The 18,016-nt window shown below is 42.0% G+C and overlaps 1 protein-coding gene across 3 annotated transcripts in view; it reads left to right on the top strand.

Annotated features, from left to right (window-relative positions):
- Nucleotides 1-18,016, top strand: part of mpz (myelin protein zero) — a 36,362-nt gene that overhangs the window by 9,804 nt on the left and 8,542 nt on the right. For all 3 annotated transcript variants that reach the window (XM_061920970.1, XM_061920968.1, XM_061920969.1), the window contains exons 3-5: nucleotides 3,023-3,236; nucleotides 12,651-12,780; nucleotides 13,173-13,215. In XM_061920970.1, coding sequence (XP_061776954.1) covers nucleotides 3,023-3,236; nucleotides 12,651-12,780; nucleotides 13,173-13,215 — 387 coding nt within the window. The remainder of the gene's footprint in view (nucleotides 1-3,022; nucleotides 3,237-12,650; nucleotides 12,781-13,172; nucleotides 13,216-18,016) is intronic.

Raw genomic sequence — 18,016 nt, 5'->3', positions numbered from 1 at the left:
TATCTGTTTAAAAATCCTAAAATCATTTTTAAGGTTGTATTTTTTTTCTCAAATTTTCTTTCCGAAAGTTACAAGAAGCAACGTAAAAAAATAAATGAATTTATTTAAACAAGTGAAGACCAAGTCTTTGAATTATTTTCTTGGATACTCAAATTCTATTTGAGTTTTGTCTCTCTTAGAATTAAAAATGTCAAGCAAAGCCAGACCAGCTTGCTAGTAAATAAATACAATTCAAAAAATAGAGGCAGCTCACTGGTAAGTGCTGCTATTTGAGCTATTTTTAGAACGGGCCAGCGGGCGACTCATCTGGTCCTTACGGGCACCGCGTTGGTGACCCCTGCTTTAATGCATCCAGCGGGGCATCACAACAAAAATTAGGCATAACAATGTGTCAATGCCACGACTGTTTATATCGGTATCGGTTGATATCGGAATCGGTAATTAAGAGTTGGACAATATCGGCAAAAAAGCCATTATTGGACATGAGTGAATGAATGATGGGTTCCAACTTCTCTGTGAGCGCTTTGAGTATCTAACAATAGAAAAGCGCGATATAAATCTAATCCATTATTATCATCATCATCATCATCATCTTCCGCTTATCCGAGGTCGGGTCGCGGGGGCAACAGCCTAAGCAGGGAAACCCAGACTTCCCTCTCCCCAGCCACTTCGTCTAGCTCTTCCCGGGGGATCCCGAGGCGTTCCCAGGCCAGCCGGGAGACATAGTCTTCCCAACGTGTCCTGGGTCTTCCCCGAGGCCTCCTACCGGTTGGACGTGCCCTAAACACCTCCCTAGGGAGGCGTTCGGGTGGCATCCTGACCAGATGCCCGAACCACCTCATCTGGCTCCTCTCGATGTGGAGGAGCAGCGGCTTTACTTTGAGTTCCTCCCGGATGACAGAGCTTCTCACCCTATCTCTAAGGGAGAGACCTGGAAACTCATTTGGGCCGCTTGTACCCGTGATCTTATCCTTTCGGTCATGACCAAAGCTCATGACCATAGGTGAGGATGGGAACGTAGATCGACCGGTAAATTGAGAGCTTTGCCTTCCGGCTCAGCTCCTTCTTCACCACAACGGATCGGTACAACGTCCGCATTACTGAAGATGCCGCACCGATCCACCTGTGGATCTCACGATCCACTCTTCCCCCACTCGTGAACAAGACTCCTAGGTACTTGAACTCCTCCTGTTATTATTATTATTATTATTATCTATAAAAATAAGTTTAAAAAAAATACACGGTAATGTCCAACAAATCATTCTCTAAGATTAAAATCTTTAATTGTATTTCAATGTAGTGTTTGGATGAGTGGGTTTCAATGTCAACATGGGAGGACAGCCTCATTGTTGAGATAAAAGCGTGTCAAAAAGCACAATGTACTTATTAATGAATAAACGCAACACACACACACACACACACACACACACACACACACTACAAGTGTAATTTGCATGCATTAACTTCTAATCGCGCTCTCCTTCCCACACCTTTCATTTCGCCGCATCCGCCCTTATCGTCCTCTTCCGTCACTTTAATCTCGCCATCTCCTCCCGTCCTGACCACCCCCCCCCCCCCCCCCCACTCCCTCCTCCGCCGTAATGTCGTTATGTCGTTCCCCGGCTCCGCCCTCCTCACCCTCCTTTCCTGTTATCTCTCCCACCTCCATCCTTGTCCTGGCCTGGCCTACTTGCTGCATGTGGAACTTCACTTTCCTCCTTCTTGGCTGTTCCATCCATCCAATTTTCTACCGCTTATTCCCTTTTGGGGTCGCGGGGGGCGCTGGCGCCTATCTCAGCTACAATCAGGCGGAAGGCGGTGTACACCCTGGACAAGTCACTACCTCATCGCAGAAATTACAAATATATTGATTTGAAAACAATCCCATTTAGATTGTTTTAAGTGTCAGAATGTTTCTTTTAAATTGTATTAAATTTGAGAATAATATTAATCAGATTCTTTGTGTAATTTTTATGAAATTCTAGATTAAAACAAATGTATTAAGATTTAGAATGATGTCAATTATAAATGTATGAATAAAATGAATTATAAGCAAACGGTTTAATATTGTCTTTTTTTTAATAATTTTTTTTTAAATATATTGATTTAAAAACAATCGTATTTAGATTTTGTTTTAAGTGTTAGAATGTTTCTTTTAAATTGTATCAAATTTGAGAATAATATTAGTCAGATTCTCTGTGTAAGTGGAAGAATTTTATTTTTTTATTTTTATGATATCTGTGTTGGCCCTGCGATGAGGTGGCGACTTGTCCAGGGTGTACCCTGCCTTCCGCCCGATTGTAGCTGAGATAGGCGCCAGCGCCCCCCGCGACCCCGAAAGGGAATAAGCGGTAAAAAAAGGATGGATGGATGGACATTTTAAATAAAAAAAAACGTCGTATTAAGATGTTGAATTATGTCAATTATAAATGTACGAATGAAATGAATTATAAGCAAACAGTTTAATATTGTCTTTTTTTTTTTATTACTTAAAAAACTTTTACAGATATAGGCTGAGAATGGCGACACTAAATGGTCACCAGTGTGTAAATGTTGTCTAAAAACAAAAGTGAAGTGAATTATATTTATATAGCGCTTTTCTCTAGTGACTCCAAGCGCTTTACATAGTGAAACCCAATATCTAAGTTACATTTAAACCAGTGTGCTCAAGCACACAACGGCAGTGACTAGGCAGGCGGAAGCGGGAATCGAACCTGCAACCCTCAAGTTGCTGGCACGGCCACTCTACCAACCGAGCTATACCGCTCGGTATAGCGGTGTATTCCCCAAAAATCATGTTAATACAAAAATATGTCTTTACTCCAAACATGTAATGTCAGTTGAACAGATGACTTTTATTGATGCACAACATTCCAAATTGAATCGAACAGAGAATAGATCAATCTAATAGACGTTTCCCATGCCATGAAGACTAATCCAATCCAATCCACTTTATTTAAACAACAAAACCAGAAAGTTCCATGAAATAAAGTATCCCACTTCTCAAAATGTGTTCTTGCAGGTGTTCCACTACACCGGGGGTGTGGCCTACGTGGATAACAAAGGCCCCTTCAGGGACCGCCTGGAATTCGTGGGCGACCCCAGCCGCCGCGACGGCTCCATCCTGCTAAAGAACTTGGACTTCGCCGACAATGGAACCTTCACGTGCGACGCCAAGAACCCTCCCGACATCGTGGGCCGACCTTCCAGCGTGCGCCTGCTGGTGTTCGAAAAGGGTGAGCCTTGTTCCCCCCCCCCCCCCCCCCCCTCCCTCCTCACAGCTGCCAACTGTTCAATCAATCAATCAATCAATGTTTACTTATATAGCCCTAAATCACTAGTGTCTCAAAGGGCTGCACAAACCACTACGACATCCTCGGTAGGCCCACATAAGGGCAAGGAAAACTCACACCCAGTGGGACGTCGGTGACAATGATGACTATGAGAACATGATACTGTGAAAGATCAATCCATAATGGATCCAACACAGTCGCGAGAGTCCAGTCCAAAGCGGATCCAACACAGCAGCGAGAGTCCCGTTCACAGCGGAGCCAGCAGGAAACCATCCCAAGAGGAGGCTGATCAGCAGCGCAGAGATGTCCCCAGCCGATACACAGGCGAGCAGTACATGGCCACCGGATCGGACTCGGACCCCCTCCACAAAGGAGAGTGGGACATAGAAGAAAAAGAAAAGAAACGGCAGATCAACTGGTCTAAAAAGGGAGTCTATTTAAAGGCTAGAGTATACAAATGAGTTTTAAGGTGAGACTTAAATGCTTCTACTGAGGTGGCATCTCGAACTGTTACCGGGAGGGCATTCCAGAGTACTGGAGCCCGAACGGAAAACGCTCTATAGCCCGCAGACTTTTTTTGGGCTTTGGGGATCACTAATAAGCCGGAGTCCTTTGAACGCAGATTTCTTGCCGGGACATATGGTACAATACAATCGGCAAGATGGGATGGAGCTAGACCGTGTAGTATTTTATACGTAAGTAGTAAAACCTTAAAGTCACATCTTAAGTGCACAGGAAGCCAGTGCAGGTGAGCCAGTGCAGGCGTACTGTTCTCAATTGTTGTTACTTTGCTGGCTCCAGAAGTGTGAAATTAATCTCAATTTGCGCGTCAGACGACGGCGGGACTGGTCGTCACGCTGCCTGGTTAGCGTGGCTGCGCCGCCTGTTCAATGAAAGCAATTATCTCCTTTTTCTTTTACCGCCGCTGACGAGGTTAGCAAAATTTCAAACCGGGATTATGAGGAAAAACGACTGGTGAAACTTTGTACAGGGGTGACACACAGGCCAACACTTCTTTCATTACTTGATTGATCATTTATGAATGAAGCCTTGGCGGAGGTCTGAGTTCATCTACTGACTGCCATCCTGCTCTGCAGGATTTCACAATAAAGTTAAAGTAGCAATGATTGTCACACACACACTAGGTGTGGTGAAATTAACCTCTGCATTTGACCCATCCCCTTGTTCCACCCCCTGGGACAGGCAATTATTTTGACTCGGGGGCCACATTTAAAGAAAAAAATGTGTCTTGGGGTCGGTATATCTATTTTAAGGAACACTAATACAAAACCTCACAATAATGCCTGATTGAATGCTAAAAACGTTAGGACAGACCGCCTTAAAAAACGTAATGGAATTTTAACTTTTTCTATGAACGATAAAACACTGAATATTGACAAAATATGAATGTCACACCCCCTTTCGATCGACATATTTTACAATCGAGTGAAACGCGACAAAAAAATTCAACAAACACTGAAATATGAACGCGAAAGGTACTAAATAAACCCACCTACACTGAAAAAATTAACTCATAAGATTTACTGAAAAAAATTATTGTAAGTATTTGCACGCAAATGATTTAAGTAAAATTTAATGCTGCAATATCAAGTAACACTCACTTGCCAGTATCAAGTAAATTCTACTTACCATATAACATAACAGTTGTGAAGATATTAAGTAGCAGTTACTTAATTACATCCAAGTTTTAAGTTATATTTATTTAAACAAATTAAGCAAAGTCTACTTATTTTTCATCGGCAGGAACATCATTTTACTCAAAATTTTAAGTACATGTTATGTACCATGTCTCCTTGAATAGCCGTCGGAGCGTTAATTATTTTAAAACCTCTTCTTACTCCTGCGCTTTTTAATGGCGTGTAGGAAAAAAATGAGTGCAATTGTAAGGACTTTAACGAAAAATTATTCTGCGACCGCGGCACGGTGGTTTGGGACCTCTGTTCTTCAGCATGTCATCACGCCCTATTTTACACCATGCTGTCTACGTGCGAGTAGGACGCATGCGTTTCGCTGTTTCCAAAACGAGATTGCAATGCATACTTGGTCAACAGCCATACCTTTTACACTGACGGTTGTGATATAAACAACTTTAAAATTCTTACTAATATGCGCCACACTCTGTGAACCCACACCAAACACATTTCTGGAGAACATTGGCTCTGTAACACATTATAAACGCAAGATAAGAATTACCCATAATGCCACCTTACGTGAAGTGATCCTAACGGACGAAGCAGAGCCAGTCGTCCAGAGCCTGTTGTGCTGTGCGCATGCGTTTCAAAACACTAGATTTTCAGAGTAAAGTTTATGTAATATTTTTAGGTTTATGTACGTACAACTATTAAACATTTAAATAGTATGAGGAAACATAAGTAAAACTTACTCTTCCTCCATAATTCATGTATTACGTTAATAAAATGTTTAACTTTACTTAAGAAACTCTAGTTCATACTGAATGTTAAAAATACTAGTTATAAATTATGACAGTTACTCTAATAGAGTTTACAGTTCCAAAAAGTCACTTTTTTCAGCGTACAATCTGATACATCTGATATGTCACTAAGCTTGAGAACTTTGTTGTGAAAATCTCCTTCCGCCTCTGTGGAAACGCTTCCCACCCACACTGCTTGGTGCCTCGTCTGAGTTGCTGTGATGTAGATGACCATAGTAACTAATTAGATGACCATAGTAACTAATTAGATGACCATAGTAACTAATTAGATGACCATAGTAACTAATTAGATGACCATAGTAACTAATTAGATGACCATAGTAACTAATTAGATGACCATAGTAACTAATTAGATGACCATAGTAACTAATTAGATGACCATAGTAACTAATTAGAGGAGCATGGAAACTAATTAGATGACCATAGTAACTAATTAGATGACCAGACTAACTAAATAGATGACCATAGTAACTAATTAGATGACCATAGTAACTAATTAGAGGAGCATGGTAACTAATTAGATGACCATAGTAACTAATTAGATGACCATAGTAACTAATTAGATGACCATAGTAACTAATTAGAGGAGCATGGTAACTAATTAGATGACCATAGTAACTAATTAGATGACCAGACTAACTAAATAGATGACCATAGTAACTAATTAGATAACCAGACTAACTAATTAGATGAGCATAGTAACTAATTAGATGAGCATAGTAACTAATTAAATGAGCATAGTAACTAATTAGATGACCATAGTAACTAATTAGATAACCAGACTAACTAATTAGATGACCATAGTAAATAATTAGATGAGCATCGTAAGTAATTAGATGACCATAGTAAGTAATTAGATGAGCATAGTAACTAATTAGATGACCATAGTAACTAATTAGATAACCAGACTAACTAATTAGATGACCATAGTAAATAATTAGATGGCCATAGTAACTAATTACATGACCATAGTAACTAATTAGATGAGCATAGTAACTAATTAAATGAGCATAGTAACTAATTAGATGACCATAGTAACTAATTAGATGACCATAGTAACTAATTAGATAACCAGACTAACTAATTAGATGCCCATAGTAACTAATTAGATGAGCCTAGCAACTAATTAGATAACCATACTAACTAATTAGATGAGCATAGTAACTAATTAGATGAGCATAGTAACTAATTAGATGAGCATAGTAACTAATTAGATGACCATAGTAACTAATTAGATAACCAGACTAACTAATTAGATAACCATAGTAACTGGTATATCATCCAAAAGTGCAGATTCCATTCATTGAAATACTTTGTATAGTTCAAGACTTACGGTCATTAGAAAACATCATAATGGCAGCTACACTTTCAAACCTTAAAGATCTAAAAAAAAAAACTATTTGGGAGTGTCCGGCGGGCCAGAGTGAAAAGCTTAGCGGGCCGCATGTGGCCCCCGGGCGTTAATTTGCCCCCCGGGCTTTAATTTGCCCGGGTTTGCCCGGGGAGGTGACAGTATAAGGGGATTCCCGCGCCCAGGAATAATTTTTGGTGATTTAACTCGCAATTCCAACTCTTGATGCTGAGTGCCAAGCAGGGAGGTAATGGGACCCATTTTTATAGTCTTTGGTATGACTCGGCCGGGGTTTAAAACTCACAACCTACCGATCTCAGGGCGGACACTCTAACCACTTGGCCCCTGAGTAGGTTATAGCGGATTTTCCCACCAGTTCCATTAAACCTTGATGAGAGGCTCCACGGGACTCAAACCTTGATGAGAGGCTCCACGGGACTAAAGCATACTTGTCAACCCTTCCGATTTTCCCAAGAAACTCTCGAATTTCAGTGCCCCTTCCGAAAATCTCCCGGGGCAACCATTCTCTAGAATTTCTCCCGATTTCCACCCGGACAACAATATTGGGGGCGTGCCTTTAGCGTCCTCTCTCACCTGAAAAGGAGACTATTATATATGTCTGCGTTATCCATAATATTATCTATAACCCAAAAAGTAGGCAGGCACGGAGCTGTTTCCAGCCGGCACGTTAATACACCGACACGCAACATCCGGATTCCCATCATGCATTGCTTCAAAACTACGGCAAGTTATCATGGATGAAGTACTGACTGTCCAGAGTCGAGACCCAGGATGGACCGCTCGTCGGGACCCAGGATGGACCGCTCGCCTGTATCGGTTGGGGACATCTCTACGCTGCTGATCCGCTTGAGATGGTTTCCTGCGGACGGGACTCTCACTGCTGTCTTGGAGCCACTATGGATTGAACTTTCACAGTATCATGTTAGACCCGCTCGACATCCATTGCTTTCGGTCCCCTAGAGGGGGGGGGTTGCCCACATCTGAGGTCCTCTCCAAGGTTTCTCATAGTCAGCATTGTCACTGGCGTCCCACTGAATGTGAATTCTCCCTGCCCACTGGGTGTGAGTTTTCCTTGCCCTTTTGTGGGTTCTTCCGAGGATGTTGTAGTCGTAATGATTTGTGCAGTCCTTTGAGACATTTGTGATTTGGGGCTATATAAATAAACATTGATTGATTGATTGATAGTAATGTCCAAAAACATAAAAGAGACGAAGCAGAAGACTGGAGAAGAGACATGGCGACGATGAGTAAGAAGAAGTACACTTTCAAGTTCCAAAATGATTGGAAAAAAATAATTTTACTTCATCCAGGACAGCTCGAAGGGGAAGGAGTATGCTGCCTGCAAATTTTGTAGATCAGACTTCTCCATTGAATATGGTGACCGAACAGATATACTCATTCATGAACAGACTATTTATATATATATATATATATATATATATATATATATATATATATATATATATATATATATATATATATAAATAATACTTGAAAATATTATAAATAATTTGATGCCAGCAACACGTGACAAGGAAGTTGGCAGAGGTGGCAATAAATACTGATAAAGTTGAGAAATGCTCATCAAACACTTATTTGGAACATCCCACAGGTGTGCAGGCTAATTGGGAACAGGTGGGTGCCATGATTGGGTATAAAAACAGCTTCCCATAAAAATGTTCAGTCTTTCACAAGAAAGGATGGGGCGAGGTACACCCCTTTGTCCACAACTGCGTGAAGAAATAGTCAAACAGTTTAAGATCAACTTTTCTCAAAGTGCAATTGCAAGAAATTTAGGGATTTCAACATCTACGGTCCATAATATCAGCAAAAGGTTCAGAGAATCTGGAGAAATCACTCCACGTAAGCGGCATGGCCGGAAACCAACATTGAATGGCCGTGACCTTCGATCCCTCAGACGGCAGTGTATCAAAAAACTACATCAATCTCTAAAGGATATCACCACATGGGCTCAGGAACACTTCAGAAAACCACTGTCACTATATACAGTTTGTCGCTACATCTGTAAGTGCAAGTTAAAGCTCTACTATGCAAAGCGAAAGCCATTTATCAACAACATCCAGAAATACCGCCGGCATCTCTGGGCCCGAGATCATCTATGATGGACTGATGCAAAGTGGAAAGGTGTTCTGTGGTCTTATTCATATACACCCCCTGCTACCAGCCCCCCACAACTCAACTCCGCCCCTCCCCAACCCCGCCCATATCTCCCGAATTCAGAGGTCTCAAGGTTGGCAAGTATGGACTAAAGTGCAAGAATATTTTTGGTTACAGTAGGATGTTTGTCGCTATTGTTTGGACCATTTCCATATCGACCCCCAAAAAAACTACTTTAGGCTCCCCCCTCACTTTTTTTAAGGGGCCGTTTACAAGTTTTAAAGCAAGAACTATTGAATGCGTAATTTTTGACGAGTCGTTAACATAAAGGGAGCTAAAACGTGCATGACAGGGGCAATTTTTGAGTGTTTCTTTATTTGAAACTCACATATTTGAACTAAAAAAGAGTGATTTATTAATTAATCCAATTTTAAACTTTTAAATCTCACCCAAAAATTACGGATAAAAACCCCTCGACTTGATGTATTTTCAAATTAATGACATTATTCTAAAGGTAGATGTATAAACAAAAAAAAAGTCATGTATTGTTTTAAACAGAATTGAACAGATGCCATCTGTTTTATTTACTAAAATACAACATCAGCTCCGTATAAAGTGCTGAAGTAACACGTTAAACAATTTATTTGGCATGAAGTATTGATTGTTAATTTAATTAACTTTACCTTAACTATCAAGCATAAAAAAAGAGTAATTAAGGAATTATCAATCAATCTATGTTTACTTATATAGCTCTAAATCACTAGGGTCTCAAAGGGCTGCACAAGCCACAACCAATCAATCAATCAATGTTTATTTATATAGCCCTAAATCACTAGTGTCTCAAAGGGCTGCACAAACCACAACGACACCCTCGGTAGAGCCCACATAAGGGCAGGGAAAAACTCAACCCAATGGGACAATGAGAAACTTTGGAGAGGACCCCAACATGTGGTGGGTGTATATTGTAGCGTCCCGGAAGAGTTAGTGCTGCAAGGGGTTTTGGGTATTTGTTCTGTTGTGTTTATGTTGTGTTACGGTGCGGATGTGTTTGTCATTCTTGTTTGCTGTGGGTTCACAGTGTGGCGCATATTTGTAACAGTGTTAAAGTTGTTTATACGGCCACCCTCAGTGTGACCTGTATGGCTGTTGACCAAGTATGCCTTGCATTCACTTGTGTGTCTGAAAAGCCGTAGATATTATGTGACTGGGCAGGCACGCAAAGGCAGTGCCTTTAAGGTTTATTGACGCTCTGTACTTCTCCCTACGTCCATGTACACAGCGGCGTTTTAAAAAGTCATCGAAACTGATACAGATAATTTGCGGTATTACATTTTTGAATCATTTATCGGCCGATAGTATCGGCAGCCTGTTATTAACGGATGTCTCTAATTACAAATGTGATTAACGTGATGAAAAAACACAACGTGCCAAATATGACTATTCAATGCGGTGGTGACTTGTCGTCTTCCGTCCAAGGGCAGCTGGCATAGCCCCTCCCACCCGCGACCCTGAAACGGACAAGCGGTAGAAAATGGGAAGATGGATAATTAGTCACAATTGAAGACATTTTCACGGAGGATCGCTGGAGGACAGCGCCACCTACTGGCCTGGCATGCACATTACATCTTAGCTCATAAGTTTATTAATTGATTATTAAAGGCCTACTGAAATGAGATTTTCTTATTTAAACGGGGATAGCAGGTCCATTCTATGTGTCATACTTGATCATTTGCTGAAAGGATGTAGTAGAGAACATCAACGATAAAGTTTGCAACTTTTGGTCGCTACAAAAAAATAATGCCTTGCCTTTACCGGAAGTAGCAGACGATGTGCGTGTGACGTCACGGGTCGTAGGACTCCCTCACATCCTCACATTGTTTACAATCATAGCCACCAGCAGCGAGAGCGGTTCGGACCGAGAAAGCGACAATTTCCCCATTAATTTGAGTGAGGATGAAAGATTTGTGGATGAGGAAAGTGAGAGTGAAGGACTAGAAAGAAAAAAAAAAGGTGAGGACAGTGGGAGCGATTCAGATGTTGTTAGACACATTTACATCCCTTATCTGCTTGTTGTGTTACTAGTGTTGTAGTGAGATTATATCGTACCTTAAAGTCGGACGGGTGTGGCCACGGGTGCGGTGACCGCCAGTGTCTCCGGTGGGAGGAGGTAGTAGTCCGCAGCAGCTGCAGGAGGACGCGAGCTCCGCTCATAACTACGGTAAGAGCCGTCAGGAACCATGTTCGCTTGACCGCTCTGTTCCATAGTAAAGCTTCACCTTCGGGAATTTTAAACAAGGAAACTCTGTGTGTTTGTGTGGCTAAAGGCTAAAAGCTTCCCACCTCCATCTTTCCACTTTGACTTCTCCATTATTAATTAAACAAATGGCAAAAGATTCAGCAACACAGATGTCCAGAATACTGTGTAATTATGCGATTAAAGCAGACTACTTATAGTTTGGATTGGGCTGGAAAAAAATGTCCGCTACAATCCGAGACGTCAAACGCAGGCGTCATCATACCGCGACGTTTTCAACAGGATACTTTGCGGGAAATTTAAAATTGCAATTTAGTAAACTAAAAAGGCCGTATTGGCATGTGTTGCAATGTTAATATTTCATCATTGATATATAAACTATCAGACTGCGTGGTGGGTAGTAGTGGCTTTCAGTAGGCCTTTAACTTGCACTTACAGATGTAGCGACAAACTATAGTTACTGACAGGGGTTTTCTGAAATGTTCCTGAGCCCATATGGTGATATCCTTTACAACAAGATACTCCCGGGAAATTTTAAATTGCAATTTAGTAAACATGTGTTGCAATGTTAATATTTCATCATTGATATATAAACTATCAGACTGCGTGGTCGGTAGTAGTGGCTTTCAGTAGGCCTTTAAAGAGTTGCATTATTAGATATTAATTTGATTCGTCAACAAAAAGAACTAAGGTGTCTTGTTCACCATGATTTTTTTTTAACATGAATTGATTAACGTGGACCCCGACTTAAACAAGTTGAAAAACTTATCGGGGTGTTACCATTTAGTGGTCAGTTGTACGGAATATGTACTGTACTGTGCAATCTACTGATAAAAGTCTCAATCAATCAATTCAGATTTGCATCTTTAATGCTGAAAGGGTATTAAATATGCCCTCAGTGGAAAAATGTTGGACACCCTTTTTTGTAGGTGATGAATTGTCTGTAGGGGGCGCCACCAACGTGGTGAATAATGCATGTTTCTCCTCACTGAAAGACTTTGGCGTTATCGCTCTGATTGTTATCGCCATCTTTAGCTCCGCCCATTCCACCTTCACTCCCCTTCTCCGCGCTAGTCTCCTTCAGCGCGACCTTCAACTTTTTATTTATTTATTTTTTTAATCTCTCCTCCCTCCCCGCAGTGCCCATCCAGGCGGGCGTGATCACGGGCTCCATCATCGGGGCGGTGCTGGGCCTGCTGGTGCTCATCGTGGTCATCTACTACCTGATGCGCTTCCTGGTGGCGCGCCGCGTCTTCAGCCTCAACGTCAGGTCAGTGCCCGGCCCCCGGCTGTCCCGGGCCTGCCTGTGTTGCCAGGGTCTGGAGCTGAAAGCAGAGCCCCTCCCTGGCACCGACACCTGCGTGGCCAAGAAGGCGTAGCCATTCCCTTTACGGGTCTGCTGAAGGGAGGGGAAGTTATTTAACTGTCTGATAGCCATCTTTATCTTGATGTAATCCAAATGCACTATGGGAGGAGGGGGGGAAGAGGGGTGTCATGGTGTTAATCCACTGGATCATGGAAATGATGCATCCATCATCTTGCCCGTATCGTTCCCATCTTAAGAGATCTTAACACATATCCGCCAACAGGGCTGTGTGACCACTAGGGGGAGAGGAAGACATCCTGACATTGTCTCTTCTTTCTTTTTTTGTCCCCCTCCAGCAAACATGGCAAGAAAAAGAAGGAGGGATCACAGCAGAGACAGGCAAGTTCCTTCCTCTTCTTCCTCTTTTTTTTCCCCCTCCACCCAGTTTCTCTTGCTTCTCTTGCCACCGCCGCGCCCCTCCTTTCTTCTCACGTGCATACTTGCCAACCCTCCCGAATTTTCCCGGGAGACTCCTGAATTTCAGCGCCTGCCCCGAGACTATTATATATGTCTCCGTTATCCAAAGGTTTACCTACAACCCATAAAGTAGGCAGGCACGGAGCTATTTCTCAGTGTGTGTTTATTCCAGCCGGCACATTAATACGCTGACACGCAACATCCGGATTCCCATCATGCATTGCTTCAAAACGACGGCAAGTAGTAATGTCCAAAAAAAAGATAGTGACATAGAGACTAGAACGAGGGTGGACAATTCAACCCTAAACTCACTCCTTTCCTGCAAATTAAATGTCACAGATGCTGCCCATACCTATGCTCCTTCAAAGCCTGTGCTACTGGCTGCAAAGTATTGCACGTTCAAATACAACAATGAGTAGAGAAGTGTTATGTGTGTAAATAAATGAACACTGAAATTCAAATATTTCTTTTTATATATATATATATATATTAGGGCTGGGCAACGATTAAAATTTTAATCAAAGTTAATCGATCTATTTCTCCGATTAATCGCGATTAACTGCATTGTATACGCAAAGCCCAATAATGAATTCAAAAGTAGTGTGTAGTGCACCTTTATTGGAATATTCTCCCACATGAACAAAAGCGCCAAAACATTTGTTGTGCAAACCCAATTTAAATCAGTCCTTGTTAAACAGTAGCAGTTAAATAGCATATTTTATGAAAATCAACTCAAAAAATGTAAATACAAACATTTAAGCTTATTGCCACTGCCAGGGTATTTAAGTTATCCTGTTTGTTATGGAAAATAAATATAATCTACATACAAATCTCTGAGCCACAATCATAACATCTGAACAGGCAATTTCTGAGGTAACAGCAGAAACATTTTTTTTTTATCAGGGATCTTATGTTTGAAAAACCTATATTATAGGTAGTGGGCTGTTTTAGGGAATTTTTGATCAAATTATCCGTAGTAGCAATATTAATAATGTTGTGTTTATTCTGCGTTGTGCCCTTAAAATAATTATGACCATATCTAGGAATTGATATGATGGGAATTTTCCGATTGTTTGCTTGGTTCTTTGATAAACTGAACGCATCATATACATGGTACTATATTGTGATGTTATGAGCCAGGGAAAAAAAGAACTACCCTACCCAGCATGCAACAGGAGTGACGAGCATGTATAGGTTGTGTCGCCATGACGGCATCTTGTATGTTGTGATATGCACGCTCTGAAAGTAAACGTTAAGAACTCAGCCAACACTCCTGGTCTGCATTATTCATAAATAGACAGACAACACATATACTCCGCTGCTTCACAGGCCGCTGGATGTAGCCGGCAAAGTATTCCCATGCTAGCTAGCCGGTCTAGCAAGCACGCGTCATTCAGTCCAAAACGGCCCGATCCATCCACATCCAGAATTGTCTGGCGGTCGTAAGTGATCCCGGAGTGACCACGCTGTAAGCCAGCCATGACATTTGCAGAATTGTCCGGTATTTTTGCCAAATGTTCCATCTTTACCAAGAGCCCCTCCACGCCGAAGTACATCCGGGAAATGCCATCTTGTTAAGAAAAGGCGTTAACAAAATAAAAGCATGTAAACAACATACGCAAATGTGCGATAAAATAATTGTCGGCGTTAATAGATTGATGAGTTAACGCGTAATTAACGCATTAATTTGCCCACCCCTAATATATATATATATATATATCCATCCACTCTTCCCTCACTCGAGAACAAGACTCCTAGGTACTTGAACTCCTCCACTTGGGGCAGGGTCTCCTCCCCAACCCGGAGATGGCACTCCACCCTTTTCCGGGCGAGAACCATGGACTCGGACTTGGAGGTGCTGATTCTCATTCCGGTCGCTTCACACTCGGCTGCGAACCGATCCAGTGAGAGCTGAAGATCCCGGCCAGATGAAGCCATCAGGACTACATCATCTGCAAAAAGCAGAGACCTAATCCTGCGGTCACCAAACCGGAACCCCTCAACGCCTTGACTGCGCCTAGAAATTCTGTCCATAAAAGTTATGAACAGAATCGGTGACAAAGGACAAGAGTGGATCGTGAGTTCGACAGGCGGATCGGTGCGGCGTCTTCAGTAATGCGGACGTTGTATCGATCCGTTGTGGTGAAGAAGGAGCTGAGCCGGAAGGCAAAGCTCTCAATTTACCGGTCGATCTACGTTCCCATCCTCACCTATGGTCATGAGCTTTGGGTCATGACCGAAAGGATAAGATCACGGGTACAAGCGGCCCAAATGAGTTTCCTCCGCCGGGTGGCGGGGCTCTCCCTTAGAGATAGGGTGAGAAGCTCTGCCATCCGGGAGGAGCTCAACGTAAAGCCGCTGCTCCTCCACATCGAGAGGAGCCAGATGAGGTGGTTCGGGCATCTGGTCAGGATGCCACCCGAACGCCTCCCTAGGGATGTGTTTAGGGCACGTCCAGCTGGTAGGAGGCCACGGGGAAGACCCAGGACACGTTGGAAAGACTATGTCTCCCGGCTGGCCTGGGAACGCCTCGGGATCCCCCGGGAAGAGCTAGACGAAGTGGCTGGAGATAGGGAAGTCTGGGCTTCCCTGCTTAGGCTGCTGCCCCCGCGACCCGACCTCGGATAAGCGGAAGATGATGGATGGATGGATGGATGGATATATCCATCCATCCATTTTCTACCGCTTATTCCCTTTATATATATATATATATATATACATAATAAATACTTCTAGCTATAAATATACTCCGCCCTCCCCGACCCCGCCCACCTCAACCCCCCACACCCCCAATCTCCCGATTTCGGAGGTCTCAAAGTTGGCAAGTATGCTCGCGTGTCCAAATCGCACGCCGTCGTCCGGCTGTCAGCAAGTATTTTGGCCCGCGCGGAAAAATGTGGAGTCGGAATATTTGTCGTGACGTGACTGCGTGGTAACACTCAACGACAAACCGCGGCGTGCCAGCCTCCCAGCAGGGGGCGTAATTGGATGGCGGCGATGAAGGTTTGCTGTTGCTGGCGCTCGCATGGAAAATAACAGAGTATTATGGCGAATGCATTATTTCCCATAATACAACACTCCAGTTTACCTTTCGTACTCATCCTGCCGTTAATTGATCATCATCAGTCCTTTTTTAAAAGCGTCTTTCACGTCTTCAAGCATTTCTTGGGAATGGCCGTGGTGACGTAACGGCGAGATAGCGATTGGTTGTGAGTGACACACTGAATATAGGACAAGATAATAGGACAATATTATTTGATATTTTACGGTAATGTGTTAATAATTTCACACATAAGTCGCTCCTGAGTATAAGTCGCACCCCAGGCCAAACTATTAAAAAAACTGCAGTTTATAGTCCGAAAAATATGGTAATCCTTTATTGATCCCACAAACAGGCAAATTTGGGTGACTTTGTGTACGTCAGGGGTTGGCAACCCAAAATGTTGAAAGAGCCATATTGGACCAAAAATACAAAAACAAATCTGTCTGGAGCCGCAAAAAAATAAAAGCCATATTACATAGAGGGTGTCATGAGATATAAATTGAATTATGAGGACTTACAGGAAACTAAATGAGCTCAAATATAGCTACAAACAAGGCATGGTAATGCAATATGTACATATAGCTAGCCTAAATAGCATGTTAGCATCGATTAGCTTGCAGTGACCAAATATGTCTGATCAGCACACTCCACATAAGTCAATAACATCAACAAAACTCACCTTTGTGCATTCATGCACAACGTTATAAGTTTGGGGGACAAAATGAGAAGTGGCATGAATCACGTCGGAGAAAGTTATACATGTAAACAAACTAGGGTGACTTCAAGGACCGCCAAAATTAGTAGGACAAAACACCGCTCGCCAAATACTCGAATCAGTGAAAGCAGGTTTAATACAAAGAGTGTGCTTTTTAGCAATTACGGAGGTTTGTGTCATGTTTGTCCTCCTACAGAAACCAAATGAAAACAAAAAATTATGTTTTTTCCCCCTCATCATTTCCATTTTTTATATATTTTTGAAAAAGCTCCAGAGAGCCACTAGGGCGGCGCTAAAGAGCCGCGGGTTGCCGACTCCTGGTTTACATGTTTCAAATATTGGTATAAGACAAAAATAAATTTTCTAGAAAAGTGAAACATTTGTTATCCTGGCATTAATAGTATAAAGTACTATCTATCGATCTATCTACTATGATTCTTTATGGTATCCATCCTTAGTTAAAACGTATATATTTTTTCAAAAACAAAATCTGGTTTAGTGTTCCTTGGGATAGCATTTTCACACAGCGTGATTATAAACATTACTACCTTTATGTATGATTCACATTCAGAATTTTTCCATCCTTTTATATATGGTAGTTGCACTTGAAGACAACTTCAATACTGCTAAATAGCAGTTTTATATGCAGGATTTGCTTTAACATTAAAGTGGCGAAAGTTCCTATAAGAGGACAGCTGTAGTGCTGTAATTTGAGGATCATGTCATATTTAATATGAACTTTTTTCCTTTTTTTTAAATGGTCCTCAGTAGTCACGTACAAATGTGTGTGAATTATGCAAAATCATTTAAATGTGGTCCCCATCAACCATATTAACTATTTTTCCCCATCAATCCAGAGATTTAAAGACGTGTATGAGCTAACTGGGCAGTGGCCATTTAACCTCATTTTTGTTATGCCTCCACAACCTGCAGAAAGGGGGGTCCCCACAAGTCACGAACAACAA

Source organism: Nerophis ophidion, linkage group LG14, assembly GCF_033978795.1.
Source record: "Nerophis ophidion isolate RoL-2023_Sa linkage group LG14, RoL_Noph_v1.0, whole genome shotgun sequence".
Classification (NCBI taxonomy): domain Eukaryota; kingdom Metazoa; phylum Chordata; class Actinopteri; order Syngnathiformes; family Syngnathidae; genus Nerophis; species Nerophis ophidion.
This window is presented reverse-complemented; position numbering and strand designations above follow the sequence as displayed.